At 44.1% G+C, this 17132-nt stretch overlaps 1 protein-coding gene across 3 annotated transcripts in view; it reads left to right on the forward strand.

Moving 5' to 3' along the window:
* LOC119457028 (uncharacterized) overlaps positions 1 to 17132 on the forward strand; it is a 334439-nt gene that overhangs the window by 14115 nt on the left and 303192 nt on the right. For all 3 annotated transcript variants that reach the window (XM_037718852.2, XM_049669783.1, XM_049669782.1), the window contains exons 5-8: positions 4528 to 4891; positions 6503 to 6569; positions 7080 to 7192; positions 12244 to 12306. In XM_037718852.2, coding sequence (XP_037574780.2) covers positions 4528 to 4891; positions 6503 to 6569; positions 7080 to 7192; positions 12244 to 12306 — 607 coding nt within the window. The remainder of the gene's footprint in view (positions 1 to 4527; positions 4892 to 6502; positions 6570 to 7079; positions 7193 to 12243; positions 12307 to 17132) is intronic.

Below are 17132 nucleotides of genomic sequence, written 5' to 3' on the forward strand. Positions count from 1 at the left end.
TGTTCTGCACTAGCATTAAATACATTTGATTGGTTTACATTCACGAGTTTTGATGCGAGATTTAGAACACAGGTGAATAATAAGATGGATCGACTCTACGCGAGTCAACAACCGCTTTCTTATGGCATGTGTTTTGGCCAAATCAGTGCTGAAGAGCCTTCATTCAAGTAGACGAAGAGGCGGAAGAACACATCGCTTTCTTATTGCATGTGTTTTGGACAAACCAGTACTGAAGAGCCTTCATTCAAGTAGACTAGTGCGGAAGCGTCGAATTTGAAGTGCATTAAGCTCATAATTGTCTTCACCGTGTTGACATGTGACCTTGTGCGCCTTGCAGAATTATGCTATCCTTTCAGCAGTGCTCCGAACTAGAAAATTTTCAGGAATAATGTAAATCAAGTGCTTTTGCATGCTCGAATAGCAAGATTGCTTGTGGTACCTTTAATCGTGCTGCATTTGGAACCTCACAATCTGAGGGTAAATGTCAAATTTTAGCTTTCGTTGTCCATTATGTAGAAGTATTATTGTAAAGTGAAAGCCCACTACACACTACTGGCAAATTCACTGTTGATTTCTCTCTTGTGGACCCTATAAAAAAATGCGAGATGGTTGGTAAATGATTTATACCATACTATAGTGTTCCAAGAACGCTTGCGTTACCTAAAATTTACTCAAAAGCTCTTGCAACAACTTTAGCGACTTCAGCAAAATTTAGTCGAAATTCAGCAACTTCTTCGACGCACTTTAGTGACACACTTCATGAAATTATGGGAACACTGCCTAGCATACCTTGATTTGACTGTACTTTCTTGTAGAGCGCACGTAACCTTCAAAGGGACATGCATGCATGCCTACAATTTCATGCGTGATTGGGCAGTTGCTTGTAGCTTTAATCATAACAGTGCAGCAACAGCTGTATCTAACACAGCATAATTATAACATTTTATAATTTACTAATAGCACGACATCATTGCCACTGACTTGGTTCTCTGTAGTCAACTAAACCAAGAAAGTGTTGCTGTTTTGAACTAGAAGTGGTTCCAAGCTAATCTATAATTGCCTCAACTTCTTTTGTTCTTATCCTGGCTTGTCTCTTTGAGCACATGTGCATTTCACATGGAGACTTTCTGTGCATCACGCATACTGTATTTATTTGAATATAAGGCCAGGTTTTTTTTTCCCGCAATCCTTAGCTTTGAAGTCATGCCCCTGCTATATGTGCGAATTTTGCCTGTAGGTGTTGTTTCACGGCAGCGCGATTTTCGCCATGTAGTGTGGCTTTACGGCAGCGTGCGCCGAAATGCTGTGAAGCCACACTCTAAGGCGATATGTTTTTTTCACCCTTGCCTTATGATCGTGACTGCCTTATAATTGAATAAATACGGTACTTACATTTGTACAGTGCTCCTTTGTTGTTTCTGTGCTGTTTGAAAAGTACATAGTGTGTGAAACTTGCATGTGGCTTGTTGTTTGAGCCTGCATCTGGGGACAGCATCACTGCTGAGCAGCATATTTTTGGTGAACGAGACTCCAACTATTCCAGTACCATGGTTAATATGCAACAACATGTGAAGTAGCAAAACTATTTAATATAGAAGCTTGCAAAGGTTGTCCTTTACTGTAGCAGTCATGCCTGTCTTTCAGAGATGAAAGACGTTTTAAACTACTGGTGTATGGGCTGCATGCAAGAAAACTAGACCCCAATTTTAAATAAGTGCCAATCTTGCGTGAGAACATATTTTTCACATCATTTGCTGCCCCACGCTGAAATTTATGGGCTTGTTGGGAAAAATGGAAATGCGTGTCCAGCGTAACAAAACTGCATTATTTATATCAGCACAGTTTTTCACTGTGACTCGTTTGACTTTGAAGGCAAACTATCTTGCATTGTGTTTTTTTATACACCCGCATAGATGCGGCTTCGAGAGTTCCTTTAAGGAATACTGACACAAGAATTTTCGATCTTGTTTTTTCTGCTGTAATAAGTAGCTAATGACCCAGTAATCATAGTGCGAAACCTCATTTGCTTCAAAGCGCGACAGGTAATTATTTGGAGTCTTCTTTGCAGTGACCAGTCTAAGTTTCAGTTTCAGAGAGCAACGAGATGGGAAAAGAGGGATTGTAAACACAGTGAGCACGTGATAGCACAAAACTGTGACGTGTTCAAGCCAGCGCGCTCGCAGGCGAGCGAGCTTCATGTTGCTAGTTCGTCTGCTACGCCTGCACGTGCTTTGCAATGTTGTCGCTGTCCTCGTTTTCGTTGCCTAGCAGTGACTATTTCCTCCAAGCGGGAGTCGCCACCATATTAGACGTGGCCAACCACTTTTGATTCAATCCACTACAGGCGAGCTGGCAATCGCTGGGAAACTGTAGGCCTAGCTCGCTGGCCGTCCGATCCGGGGCCGACGGCCCTTGCAATCCGTCCGCAACTTGTAATAAAGCACCTATATTCGTCAACACAATCAACATCTGCACATTTGTGACACTCATAACTGACAGTACAATTAGTTTTGCTAACGGCGTTGGTAGTGATGAGAAAACACGTTAGCAAGGCGAGTTGCTTCGTAGAGACGATTGCTGCGGCGGCTGCGCTGACCGCTTGTGAGCCAAAATCACACCAACTATTAACCATATCGCACAACTTTTCATAACATGCACACTTTCGAGGTCACTTTACTCTAAGAGTTATCTCGTGCCAGAAACAATTGAGCCAATTTTTGTGCCGCCGTCAGCGGTGAACGAGGCCAGCGTGTCTCGACCAGGGAGAAGAAAAAAAAGAGCACCGGGACGATCGGAGCGGCGAGAAACTTGCTCGCCTGCCCAGCTCTGACGGCAGTGCAAACTCGTGATGTAGCGTTTTCTCAGTTATTTACAATCCTTCCTTGATCTCAATGTCGCGAGGTGCTGTGCATTGCGGGTGGCTGCGCGCACATGCTTTTGAAATTTATTTTCAGAATGTTCTAAGCTATATTCGCCGCTGATATTTTGTAGACGATGTGTGTGTCAGTACTCCTTTAAGCCTTCTCTGAAACTCTGCAGGGATTTTTTTTTTTCTTTTCTATGTGCAAATTGTGACACAGCAACATGTTTCTGTTGGACAGCGACATGTGGTGTCAGAATCCAGCTCTCTTGTTTGAGGCCCCACAACACCTTTCCTTCGAAACTGAGAACACACTGTAGTGAGTGCAATGGCTTTCAATAAATACAATATTTTTCCATGTATAACCCGCACCCCCATTTCCAACACCCTTGGAAGAACAAATATCCTCGCGTTCCATAAAAATAATAGCATATAACAACCATAAAATTTATCTAAAAACAGTCTTCATTCCTGGATGAACGACTTGTCTACGTTGTATCTTTGTCCAGCAGCTCTGTTCTGTTCTGCTTTGGTGGTGCTGATAGTCTTCAGCTTCTGCTGTCCTGTAAAGGGCTGCCATCAAACGCAGCTCATTGTGATCCAAGTTACGGTTTAGGGCTCCACAGGCAGTATTCGCTAACTACTAACACAGCCACAACTCAAAATGGCTACCCGAAAAGAGCAGGAGAACGAGCAACCATGAAAGTGGGCAGAAAGAAGTTTCAACACACAAGGGTGGGGAAAGGATGGGGTTCCCTAGAAGACAATAGAACTTTGGGTGGCGGACAACTTGCCTTGAAGCCATGAAGCCGCACCTTAAAGGGGCCCTGCAACACTTTTCTAACTAATAGAATGGCCTCACTATTAAAGGACTTCGTCTCACGAATCTCGTGCATTTTTCTAATCCTTCAACTATAAATGAAGTTATCGCACTGATACCCGGCTCTCTCTCGTTTTTTTTTTTTTTTTGTCTCCGCTAGTGCACTGGACGTTACACAGCAGAGATGCTAAGAGGGGAAAGCCCTGCCCTAAAGTTGAGCGTTGCAGCGGCGAAAGGGCTCGTGGTGCCGCGGTGAACTACACTACGCAGCACTCCGCTGCCATCTCTGAAGCCACGCGCAGCAGACAGCTATGCGCTATTGACGTGTGTTGACCGGCAGTCCAAAGATTCATTCTTCTGTGTTTTTAAGATCGGAGACATATATATATGTGTGTGTGTGTGTGTGTCTCCGATCTTAAACACATATATATATATATATATAAAAAATTTATTCAACTAAAAATCGGCAATTATGTATTACTGAGAATGCTCTCGCGATCACGAAATCGGCCATTAGCGTTGATGGGTCCAGCTGCTTGCAATGACACTGCATGACGGCATTGCAGAAGCGAGAGTAAGCGATTTTTCGCTGTCTTTGACACGAGATGGTAAATTCTCTACTGCATGCAGCACAGTAATATTTGGCTCACATGTTCAAAGCAGCCTCTATGACAGATCAGCAACATTTTCATGCTATGCTCAAAAAGTTTCAGGGCCCCTTTAGAGGTATTCACATATACTAATCTGCACGCAAACTTTACTGTAAAATTTAAAAAAATGTTCGTGCAGCTTATATGCACAAACATACGGTATTAGCACTAATCACCCTACACCATGCGCTTTGCAGGATTGGCAGTGGCCGTATGCCTCACCAAAACAGCGTGCGAGTGAACGCTGCACGGGGACGACGGGACACACGCCACTCATCACTGCTTCGTGGTGTCCTGAAGGGAGATGGGACCAGGCAGCACCATCAGCAAGGGGGACGAGGTGGGGGAAACCGCAAGGGATCAGATGCGGATCGCCATGTGCCAGTGGCGGAAGATGGCGCGCACGAAGATGAGAAGCCAGCCCTGAGGAGGAGCTGGCACTCTGGGAGCCCCGCCAGGCAGAAGGACTCCGTGGATGAGTATCCGCCACTGGGCAGCAGAGGCACAGAACACTCATTGGAGCGCTCACCGGAAGGACGGATGACAAAAGCGGACACCAAGGTTAGTTGTTGCAATGATGGTTGTTATGCACGCATTTGTTCTTGCCTAGACCAGCTAGGCTTGGCTAATGATGTAGGCTAGCTTTAGCGCTATGAAAGATATTTCTAAATTCAAAACCCACGAAACCCTCGGCCCTCTAGTGACTCCTTATACTTTTGTTGTTTCTTTCCTTTGTCTTTTATGACGCTGTTAACTGTCAGGCCATTACAGAGCAGCTTTACAACACTAATGCACATTCAAGATACTGTTAGTATTTATTGTACAAGGGTTAGTAGCTTTAAAGTTGAAGTAATTACAGCTTCTTGAACTCTATACAATACAGTGTTATGAAATTAAAATAAAAAAATCTTGTTTCAGAACAGCATTCATACACAGTAGAACCTCAGTTGATACAATGCCGTTTTGTATAATTTCCTGGCGCCAACATTCGTGGTCGATAACACAAAAAATTACTGAATACACTTACTCTTCTTTACCGGTTAATATATTCCTGAAAATCACAATCTTTCAGCACCAATGTTCAGTATACAGTCGAGTCCCGCTACAACAAAATTCACAGGACACGCGAAAAATTTTGTTGTGGAGGAACTTCGTTAACACGAAATTAGTATACGTATACGTACGCCAAACGGCAAAGCCTCATCTGGCTCATCTTCAAAGCGATCTGCGATGTGGGCAAAGTGCAACAAGTGCCGGTAGAGTCGTGTGTGCGATAGCAAATTAGTAGAGAGCTATTCGGAGTAGGGATAGTAGTTTTATCGGCTGCATAAACTGGGACACATTAGATTACTAACTAAATTAACAAGCGTGGTGTCAGCGCGCACAAGCAAACATGAATAGATCACACTGAATGACCGCAGACAACGACTGTCAAAACGCTGGCAGCAAGTGCAGCCGCCGCAGCTGGCGAAGGTTGGCGCGGTCTATCGCTTCAACGGAAACTGAGCGGCGAATGCACAGTGCATACAAAGGTCAGAGCCGTGTGGAGATAAGAGACGGTGCGGGCGACCGCCACCGCCGGGCGAAGTGCAGAGGAGTTGTGCAGAGGGAGAAGTTGTTGGCAGAGAAGCTGCCCCTCCCCCCCCCCCCCTCCCTCCTTCCCTCCTGCGCTACCTTCCCGCTTTCTTGCTTTTGCATGGGAGATTAAGTGGCCAGTTCCCCTTGCGCCCGGTTGCAAGATAAGCATTTGGTGAAGCAGCACAGCGTCGCCCCACCACCCTCCCTCCCATACCCCCACGTCCTCTCGCGCGACGGTCGCATTTGCTTTCTGCCGTGCATTCGCTCTCCGTGATAGCGCGCGTCCCCCCACGCTTTCACTCGCCCATACGGCACGCGACGACGATTTTATCGCCCTTGGACTTTAAACGGAACCTCACGGCGACGCCTTCAGCAGAAATCCGGTTGAAGTGTCCATATAATTGCTATCGCAATAAAAAGATTTTTTTCATTTTTAGCATTGGTTAGTTGGGGGTCTACCTATATTCCGGTTCGACCTATAGTCCGGTTTTTACGGTAGGTTTGACACAAGGCATTTCAGGAACTCCTCTTTAAGGAATCTATCAGAAGTGTTTAATTTGTGCTTCCCTGTTCTTGTTCTTGTTTTCTGTTCAGGATGCCATGGTTAAACAGGGAGATAACATTCCAAAGCAGCATCCGCAGCCACCACTCAGAGAGAAAGGTGAGCATCGATCTTTGGGGAAGTTCAAGGCTCAAGCCCTGAAGATTCCAGAGATCCTAGCTTGAGCTCTTTGGTCACACATGTTGCAGAGTATTCGGCAGTAGTGTGCTCACTGCTTTTGCATGGTTGTTAGTGCTCCTTAAAAGCAAATAGTACTTGACTTATTAGAGTGGTCCGTTAATTCCTGGCCATGTCTGCTGCATTTTGATAGGAGTGCAATGCAAAAACACTCTTGTACATAGACTTAGGTGCATGTTATAACTTATTTTTTGGATGAGCTTTCGTAATCAAAGACTGAAGGCAGTGCATCACCGTCATGCTAAGAACCCCAGGTGGTTGAAACTAATCCACAGCCTACACTTCAGCATCCATCGCAGCCCATGTGTTGCTTCGTCTTTGCTCAGTCTTCTGCTAAAGTTTTTAAGAAGAAATGCTGGTCACTGTATCAAGCATGAGTGTGTACACACTACGATTCTCGCTGACACCACACATGCTTGGGGGGACATGCAGGGAGCAAGCACGGGCCTATGAAGCCCTTGGCCTCGACCAATGGGGGCAGCAGTGGGCCCAAGCACAAGACAGCCATAAGCATGGCCATTGCAGATATCATGGTGCCCAAGCAGGTTTGTGTGTGCTTTGTCTCATTTGCATGCATGTGGACGGAAATTTGAACCGAAACAAAGTAGCGCCAAGTGCAAGATATTCTTTTAAATTATAGATAGAGATACAGGTCACTGTGTTTCTGTCTGTTCGGTCACCCGCATTTCTGTCTTTCAGGGTGGATGCAGCTGTAATGCTACCAACTAGGGCTTTCAGATTATGTCGCTATGTTTGGGTAGTGATGCAATTAAATGGGAAGGCTGGGTCATTTGGCAGTAAGAACTATGCATCATCGTTAACTAGCACTGAAACAGATGGATATCTCTTTTAGCAACAATGTAAAACAGTCAGAATGGAGACAAAGTATTCTTGTGTGACTGTGCTGGAAGTTGTTTGAACGCTACCAAGTGAGGCTTTCAAAAGTTATTGTTGTATGTATTCAGATTGTTATGCTTTATTTAGAGTAGTATTTCCGGCAACCTAGCTGTGATCTTCATCAAACTTGGGAGAGTGACCAGACCTCCTCTTCTTGTATAATGCAACTGATATATAGCTTTGTTGCAAATCTTGCAGTTTGCGTGATATCGTATTTGCTTGTTACAGCGGATTCTAATGAGATTAGCATGGCAAATGCTTTTTAGGGCCTTAAAACTCCGAAAACTCTTTTCTGGAAACCCGAAGAACACATTAGATTCGGTGTTGCAGTGTCTTTCAAGGAATATATTTCAGTTGATAATGAGCACCTGCATTGTTTTGTCTTTCATTGGTCCTGTTGCAGTGCTGTTTTTCTGGTAATTTCAAAGTTTTTATAAGACCTAATGTGAATGGAAAGTGCAAAGTAGGTAGCAGTGCACTACTTACGGTACCTTTCTTTTCCTTTCCACGGTACACTTGCTGTAGCCTTCCAAGGTGGCCTTCTGACAAAAGTGCTCCAGGGCAACAAGACAGACAGGATTTAAAGGGGCCCTGTAACATTATTCTACTGCTGCATAAATTTTTTTGAATCCTTCAAGCACAAGCAAAGTTAGACGCAGTTATCGAAGCGATCAGCGGCTTTCTCTCCTTTCATTTCCACTAGCGTGCTGGAAGCTATGTAAGTGAGATGGCAAGGGGATGCAAGGGAGCAATACCCCACTGGCCTCGCCCAAAGGTTGTATGCAAGACAGCTTGTAAAGGCCGTGATATTCATACTATGCTTTTCATCGGAGGTCATGTGCAGCAGATGCAGCAGTGCGCAACTGCCATGTTTAGACCGGCAGCGTAAAGATGAAATGGTTTTTCTTTTTATGTGGGATCGCAGACATATATTTTTCATTTATTTAACTCATAGGAGCAAATAATGATATTACTGAGAATGTTCTCGTGATCACGAAATCTGCCTATAGCTGTTGTGGGTCCAGCTGCTTGTCATGATGCTGTATGACGACATTGTAGAAGCAGGAGCAAAGGATTTTTCACTGCTTTTGACATGAGATTATAAATTCCCTGCTTCATGCAGTGCAATAGTGTTTGGCTCACATGGTCACAGGAGCCTCTTTAACAGATCGGGAATGTTTTCTTACTATGCTCATAACGTGTATCATGGTTCTTTAACTGCCGCTTCCCCATTTCCTAGTGCAGTTGAACCTCGTTAATGAAGATATTAGTTACACCACGATATTGGTGAAAACAAACTTACAATGGGCCTACACGAGAGAAGCAAAAGTATGATACCTTATATCAGCAGAGCAAGTCATCTACAGGTGATCTTGGGCAAGCAGCAAGGCATGTGAGGCGTCGCTTTCTGCATTACCACCATTTTACTATCGACCAGCGCACTATGTGACAGTGCTAGCTGTGCAGCAGGGTGAAATCGCAATGGTGCACTTGATATGATCACATGGGATTGCCGGCTGGCTGGCCGCTTACTGCGCAGCCAAGCTGTGCCAAGTTGCTGGCCAAAATGCACAAGTGCATTTGCCTTTTTGTGTGTCAGATTGTTTAGAAAACTGCCACGGGGGCAAGTTAGCCATGCTGAGGATTGGACATTTTTCTGGCCATAATGCACATCCTCCCAAGACCCCTTGTGAATACATTGCACATTACCTTCAACTTTTTTTCGAAATTCGTTCAGAAGTGATTACACAAAATGTTCATTCTGGGTATGAAGCACGGTGCATTTGTAACTGTAATGATGTGGTTTATTCATATTCTTGTCATCTGCTTTTGAGAAATTTGACAATAAATTGATACCTTCTGCGGTGGCTCAGTCAGCTAAGGCGTTGTACTGCTAAGCACTGAGGTCGCGGGATCGAATCCTGGCCGCGGTGGCTGCATTTCGGTGGAGGCAAAATGCAAAAAGGCCCGTGTGCTTGTGTTGCAGTGCACATTAAAGAACCCCAGATGGTCAAAATTAATCCGGAGCTTTCCACTACGATGTGCCTCATAATGAGAACTGGTTTTGGTACGTAAAACCTCAGAAAGAAGACAATAAATGGATCTAGACCTGGGTCGTCCCAGATGGCCGAAAGAAACCTTGAGGTGTGTTTCAAAATCACTGTGAGTGCATACAAATACCAGATGTGGCAGCAACATGGCAATGTACTACACGTAGTTGCATCATCGTCTCAGTGTTTAAGCCATGAAATGCAGTTTTCTAGCTTAGCAAACATGAGGAGGTGATGGAGATAGTTATTCTTTTTTTTCACGTACATGGAGACACAGCTTTTGGCATCTAACCATGGTATTTGAATTTTTTTTAATGTTTTCAAGTCCATAACATAACAATAGACAATAAAAACCACATTAAATAGCGATTATGTCTTGTAGTTGTCTTCAGGTACCTGGAGGATATTTTTAGCTTTGAGTGAACAATATTTTGCTTCGGTGCGACCAATGTTGCATCGAATCTAATCTTCAGTTGTGTTATAGCCATAGAAAGCCTGTTGATGTATAGTGTGGCCAGCCAGATATTTATTTACTTAATACATTACTGTATTTTTGTGCATATAATCCGCCAGAGCGTATAACCCGCACCCCCAATTTACAAGAGCCCGGGGAGGAAAATCCGCACGCATAACCCGTGCAAATAACTACATACCACAACGCTCAAGTCTTTGCAAAACCAGTACATTCGCAGATGCACGACTTATCCTAGTCGTATTTTCAGCCAGCAGCTCTGTTCGCCCATTCTTCAGTGATGCTGGTAAAGCTGGATTCACACAGCAGATGTCATCACGGATGAAACAGTCACGTGACCCATGACAATAATCGAATCACTTCGCAGCTAACATTCACATGACAGAGGATGACAGCGCAGACGGAGCAGCCCTCGCATGGGCAATAGTGACAGAGCAAACACGACTAATACAAAAATCACAATGATGATTTGGCTCTCTGCTGTATCACGAAGCGCTTTGCATAGACTGAGGAAGCGCCATGGCAGTGGGTTACATATGATCGTGTGATACGCGATCCACAAGCACAAGTCGTGAGCAACACGCAAGGTTGAGGTTCCCTAGGAGGTAACGAAACCTTAAATGGCAAAGAACCGTGCCTTGAGGCGTGGCTTCACAGCAGCGCACGCAGCGGAGCCGTGAAGCCAAACCTTGACGCAGCACTGCTGTGAAGCTACTCTTTAAGGGGAAATTTGCTTAAAACCAGCACTCAGAATTGACTGTTAAATTTTTGGGATTTTTGGTGCGGGTTGTACACTCAATGATACCGTATATCCATATTCATTTAATGAGGTTGAATTATATTTCCTGGCAGACCTAAAAGTGGGTGCTTGGGCAAAGGTTTGTGCGCATAAGAAACTCATGGCAAAAAACACACTTACTGCCTAGTGTCTCTATATCTATAGGCTGTTGCCACCCGATGTCAGTTGGTTATCAGCCAGAAGTTCCAAAATCAGAGCAGAGGAGCCCTCTCTTTGAAAAGATGGGGGAAGCTATTTTTAAGTTCTGCTTGTTAGCTCCACATGCTGTGTTTCAACTACAAGGACGTACGTTTACCTGTCGAGCGCAAGGGGTGGTTTAGGGTCCCTTTAAATTATATGCCATAAAAGCGTAAATGTTTTTGCGGGAGGGCTCCTCTTCAATATTAGCTGTTAGTGACATGTTACACAGCTGTCCAATTAGGCTTTTGGTAATGAGAGCATGTTGTTTTCAAACTTCAAGGAACTCGTGTAACTTGTTTTTGATGTATTTTTGAGACATGAACATAAACTGCTAGAAACTTGGGAAGACGATGCCTTCACTCTTCTGCATCCACTCTTTTTTTGTCAATCCCAGAGTTGTACATGTAACTGTGATAGCTTCGAGCAGTGGTTAGTACCGCAGATTATTTTTCCTGAGGTGCAACAGCTGTGAGGGACGTGGGAGCTAAAGCATGGCTCGCAGTCTAGTTATAATCACTGACTGTCTGGTCACACCAGCCTGTGCTTGCTTGCGCGGTTTCAGGAACTGCGTATCGGCTGTGTTCGTGGCCATCGACCTGCTCCTGACAGAATGAAAAGTCTGTAATGCCTCGCCAACACGTTCCTTGGCCGATTCCCTCGCAACCCGGACTCAACTCCGCTGATGACTGACCTGCGACTGGCCCATGCTTGACAAAACTGTTAAATGTGCCCTTAAGGAGTTCCTCCCTCCCCCCTTTTTTTTTCTAGAACCATTTTTGACACGCACGTTTGTACTTCGCAAGTTCCGCTCGGAGTCGCCATTTCCGCTCCTGTCGTCTCCCTCATGCCTTGTATATTTGACACTGCTTGCGATGGGCCTATGACGCTGCTCTGCTGTCAGTTGATTTTATGGGTTGCACACAGAAGCTTTACAATCAGTTAACAGTAATGGGGCCGGCTGTGTTACAAAACCCGGACTCTGGCCCAGGTGGCCTGTCTGTGCAGTATTTTGCTGCTGTCTTTAGTGCAAGCAGCTGTCACTCCATGTCTCTCTCTCTCTCTCTCTTTTTTTTTCTTCAAACGCATCAAGTGTCGGCACATTGGTAGTCTTGGTACGTGTCATCAGTACTGTGCTGGGCTGTGCTTTGAGCAGCCTTTGTTTGAATGGCATCGTTTATTTTGCTCTCTCCTCCCCAGAGGCAGCCCAAGAAGCTTAAAGAGAAGGAGAACCTGCTCGAACGCAGCAGCAAGAAGCCTGAGGTAGGCAGCTGGCAGCCTTGAAAAAGTCCCACTCATTCGTTCCAAGCAGCAGGGGCCGTGTGTGTAGCGGGCGCGCTTGCTTGTGTGTCGACCACCGCCACCACCCAGCGTCGTCTGGTGTCGCATGCGTTTGTGATGCCAGCAGACTTGCAGCGGTGCCCAACAGGCCATTAGTTTTGCCAACACGAGGCATAGCAGTTGTACATTTCTCTCTGTCTAGGCGAATGATGCGAGGACAAAATATTGCAGTGTGATGTGTGCTGTGCTTTGGCAGCTAGCTTAGAAAGGGGGAGCAGTGTGCACCCTTTTATTTTTTTTTGTTGACTGCACCACTGTGGAGGCACTTTGCTTTTTACTAGGCCAGGCCACATTGTCCTCGTATGCTACTTTAGTGCTGTGTGACTTTAGTGGTGCTGTGCACACCGAAGTCGCACTTGTTTGAAGCTTTGTGTTTTAAGGTGAGGGCTTGGTGTTCTTGACATGTGCAGGCCTTTTGCGGAGCCATTGCACATTGTTTCACTTTTCAAAATTCATGCTTCATCTGGAGTGGCTCTTGTGCAAGCAGTTTGTCGATAATATTTCGAAGTGGGCAGGCTGTAATTGTAAATTTAAGTTTGAATAAGCTCTGAGGGCACTTGCCGTCATCCTGGGTGGTGTTTTGATGAATCATGATTCATGACTTGCTGCTTAGCGCCTATGGTACATGTTTGCTTGCTTTGTGCAGCCACTTCGTGCCAGCAAAAATTGTCAGTGGTATTGCAGTTATCCAGACCTCACCCCTGATCCCACATTTTGCCTGTGCTACTATTGCTTGGCATGTTTTTATTTAAATGCTAAGGTGCGACTGGCTGAGAGTGTAGATCAGGCACGTAGTAGGTCTATCAGGCCCAACAAGGTGCCGTTCTCCCAGGCAAACTATGTCTAGCCAGGTATTGAAGACAGGTTTCAAAAATTTATCTTTTACAGATAATTTGTTTTGCTTAGCGAAATAGATTGCCATCTTTGCAGTGGACATTTATTGAGCCATCCTTTCTTATATTTTTGCAGCGAGGTTATGAACTCTTAAGTCATGAATACAATGCAGTTACCATAGGCCTCCTCTTTCCTCTAGGTCAGCACTTGTGTAGTGTTGGTAGGTGCAAACGCTGCCACATTGTTGGTTGTTTGCATCATAAAATTATTCAATGCAGGCAGGCCCTCTTGGCTCTGTGCAGGCACTTATTATTATTTTTTTTTATATATTCCTCTCAATGCTTGTACATCACAGTCTGGCCTGCTTTTTGCCATTACCCATGCTTCCAAGGGAAACTGCTGACTCACTGAACTGAAATGCTCGCCGCTACCTGATAAACATTTTTCATTGTGCCCTCCCGTGGCATTGGATCTGTGCCAATGAAGCATGTGTGTTTTGTATGCTGTCTTGTGCACTTGTTGCAGCTTCAAACGATAGCAGAAGTGTTTTTCATTTATAAGCACGCTATAGAAGGTACAACTCATTTGCTGCAAACACAGCCATCACAATAGTGTTATACAATGTAGCAACTTTTGTAGCGACTTGCCATTAATGCGGGCAAAAGACACGTCAGCTGTCTTCGGTAGTGTGCCTGGGGAGAAAATGTGTTGGATTTATGGCGTTCATGGCCACCTGTGTTTTGACCTTTTGAAGGAGAGTTTTTTGCACTTGACTTTTTCTGAGACTTATGTGTCCTTGCCCTACTTGCTTTGAGGCGCTGCAAAATGCCTCATTCATCTGTGCATTGTAGAAAGCACTGTGTTAAGCTAGGAGATGTCTTTGACAATACTTAGTCCTTGGTGCACATTGTATGTCGACGCTGTGTTATGGATGTCTGAGAGACTCACTTGCCCAGTCCAAGCAGTGCCTGAGCGTGTTTCAGGTGCGCTGGGTGTTCTTTGATGCTTGGCTAGGAAAATGGTATTGTAAACCAGCATACATGAGTTGTACCAGTTGCACTGTCTTGTCAGCTGTTCACGGCTGCAAAGGCATAAGCCAGTATTATAAGTATTGGATGTTGTTTATGAGGTGAATAATATCATGACTGCAGTGACTGTGTATGTCCATGCATGTGTGTGTATGAACAATTGTCTGTGTTCCGTGTTGCTATGTTTGCATTTAAAGTGACATCGCTCTGTGGCACCCCAAAGACAGGTTCAATTATAAGCCTATGTAGCTGATCTATTAAAAAAAAAGAAAATTTCTGGGCACTTTGAGTTCCACGCCTTCAAGCATATTTCTAACACTGTCTAGAGATGTCAGCTTAGGCTTCAGCTAGTGCAGAAAGTCCTGTTGGAAGTGTTATGTAGTTCTCCTTTGATACCATGAAGGGGATTTGTTATGGATTGATTTTACAGATTCTTTTTCTCTGCTGCTTTTTTAACATCTGTGTAACATTTTAAAAGGGACACTAAAAAGAAATGCAACAGAATGTATTTAGATATGAGTGGTATTCTTTCAAATCTTCATTTAATACAGCATGGCCCTTACGCAAGAATGTTGTTGATTAGCAAAGTAATTGATGTTTAACCTTCTGATTTATATTGCACACCCAAAATGCAGCATCGATAATGTCAATGTGACATCATTGATATATATTTATTTCGGCTAGTCCTCCGCTAGCAGCGGGAAGTTGTGATGTCATTGCGTAAGTTCAAAGCGGTGTAGTCGCTCGCATATTGATGAAAATTTAACTTGTGCTTATCGCTATAACAAGAGCAGATGTTGCCAGTACTCGCAATGTCAAGGGATGGGTTCATATTAGAAAAAAAGGCTATGTTGCCACATGTCTTTAATTTTTGCATTTTTTCTGCCTCGCGACTCTCTCATTCATGGCAAAATTGAGCTGTTTAGTATTATAGAAATGTTATCTGGTAATCTAGCTTTACAGTAACCTGCAGTTTTATTCTAACAGCTTTAAAAGGAGATTTAGTGCCGCCTATTGCTTCATTTTCACTCTGATGTTGCAACATAATTATATTTCTTGGTCCAAATCGTTCAGTATACACTTGGCATCGTTATTTACCTCGTTCATTCGTGCTTTTATTGATTCTGCAATAGCAAGGTCGGCTTACAGTGGTGGTTTTTATTATTTTTTTTATACCGTGATGAATCGGGCAAGCAAAGTTTCCTTGCACTTTATTGAACAATATTGACCAAGAAAATGTTACCTTGTCACAGACTTTGAGGAAGAGGAAGCATTGGTATGTGCTGTGTGCAAATAAGCATGCGTCTGCACATTTCTGGCCAGTGTCCCTTTAAGTGAGAGAGTCTTAGTTTGTAGCTGGAGGCTCGAGAGGTAAAACATCCTTTAGAAGCAATATGCTATTGAGAGGTGTAGCTTGTAAATCTATATAGAGTCGCTGTAGGTGTGATCCTTTTACCATTACTTGCAGAAAGTTTTTTTTTTAACTTACTTGCTGCATAAAAGGTCCGAGTAAATCTAATTTTAGTACTAAAAAAAAAACAGGAGGGGGGGGGGGGGGACACTGCAGAAGCACACGTATTTGTGACAGATCATCACCAGCTGGGCCTGAAAACACATGTTGTTTTACAGGGGGTTGTCGGCTGCTGTTTTTTGGGATGCCACAGTAGCGCAGTTAGTAGTTGGAAATCTTGTTTTCCCAGTCTCTGCTTGTAAAGAGGAACACTTGGGAACTGGATGTGCAATACTGGGCAAAAGGGAGCGTTTACACTTTTTTTCTTGTTTTGCCTTGCGATGGACACTGTCGACATCGCATTGCTCTTGCCACTTCGACGTAAGTGAAGACTGCCTCTCCTCGACTCGTCATCCCATAGCAGCAATACTAGTCTTCATGACAAGAAGATCTGCGGTGCGCTGCCACTGACTTGTCTGCCATTGGATTGCAATCTTCTGGTAGTTCAGTAGTGCCCCCATACCTGCGTCCCTTCTCTTTGGAAATGAAGGCTTGTCGTCTGTGTGCTCGTGCTTACGTGTGTCTTTGTACTGAGATTCAGTGATGGAAATCGACGTTGATTCTGCAAGTTTTTTGCAATGGACACCTTTGTTTTCTTTTTTTTTTTTACGACTATGGTGTGTTCACTCTGCAAAGTGCAGTAGACTGTGCTTGGGACACACAGTGTCATTTCTTTTTGACCTGAGCTGGATCATGCTACCTGGCTATGGTTTAGCCTGGGACCCTTGCTGATTATATGCCAGCTCTGACATTACAACTACCTTCCCACATTTTTTTTTTCTTAGTCTCTGAACTTGGAAGTGTGGGAGCAACTGTGCGCTGTTACTTTTTCACTTAGGAAAGCAATTGTTTTATGTAGTAAATAGTTGTATAGTTGCAAACTTAAGAGATTTTCACTTAGTAAGATTTTCATCTATTCGCAACTTGCTTGAGTTTCTGGGGTTGTAAGATTTTATTCACACATTTCTGTGATTACCAGCAGCAACTACTGGGTGAGGTTTATCTAATGAGTAAGTTGCTGTTCAGAATCTTTACTTCCTTCTTTTGTATTTTCTTCCTTTTTTCTGTTTAACTTCCCCACCCCCATTTCTTTTGTAACTTGTATTGTGCCAACATGTGAAACCTGATGACTTGCTCCAGATTGCTGGAGGAGCTTGGAGTACTCTGGAACTGCAAAGCTAGGAAGTTCAGCGAACTTGACATCTTTTATATTTACTTTCTCGCCGGGGTGGGGGATTAGCCATGAAATGCCATTCCACGGTCATTCCAATGTACTGGAGCAGTTGCTTTTGTGTGGGTGTTTTTTATGTAAACATGCAGTAGTGAAGTGGGCATGTTAAGCAGTTATTTCATGGCTTAAATTATTTGTGCCCGTG

Source organism: Dermacentor silvarum, chromosome 6 (assembly GCF_013339745.2).
Source record: "Dermacentor silvarum isolate Dsil-2018 chromosome 6, BIME_Dsil_1.4, whole genome shotgun sequence".
Lineage (NCBI taxonomy): Eukaryota > Metazoa > Arthropoda > Arachnida > Ixodida > Ixodidae > Dermacentor > Dermacentor silvarum.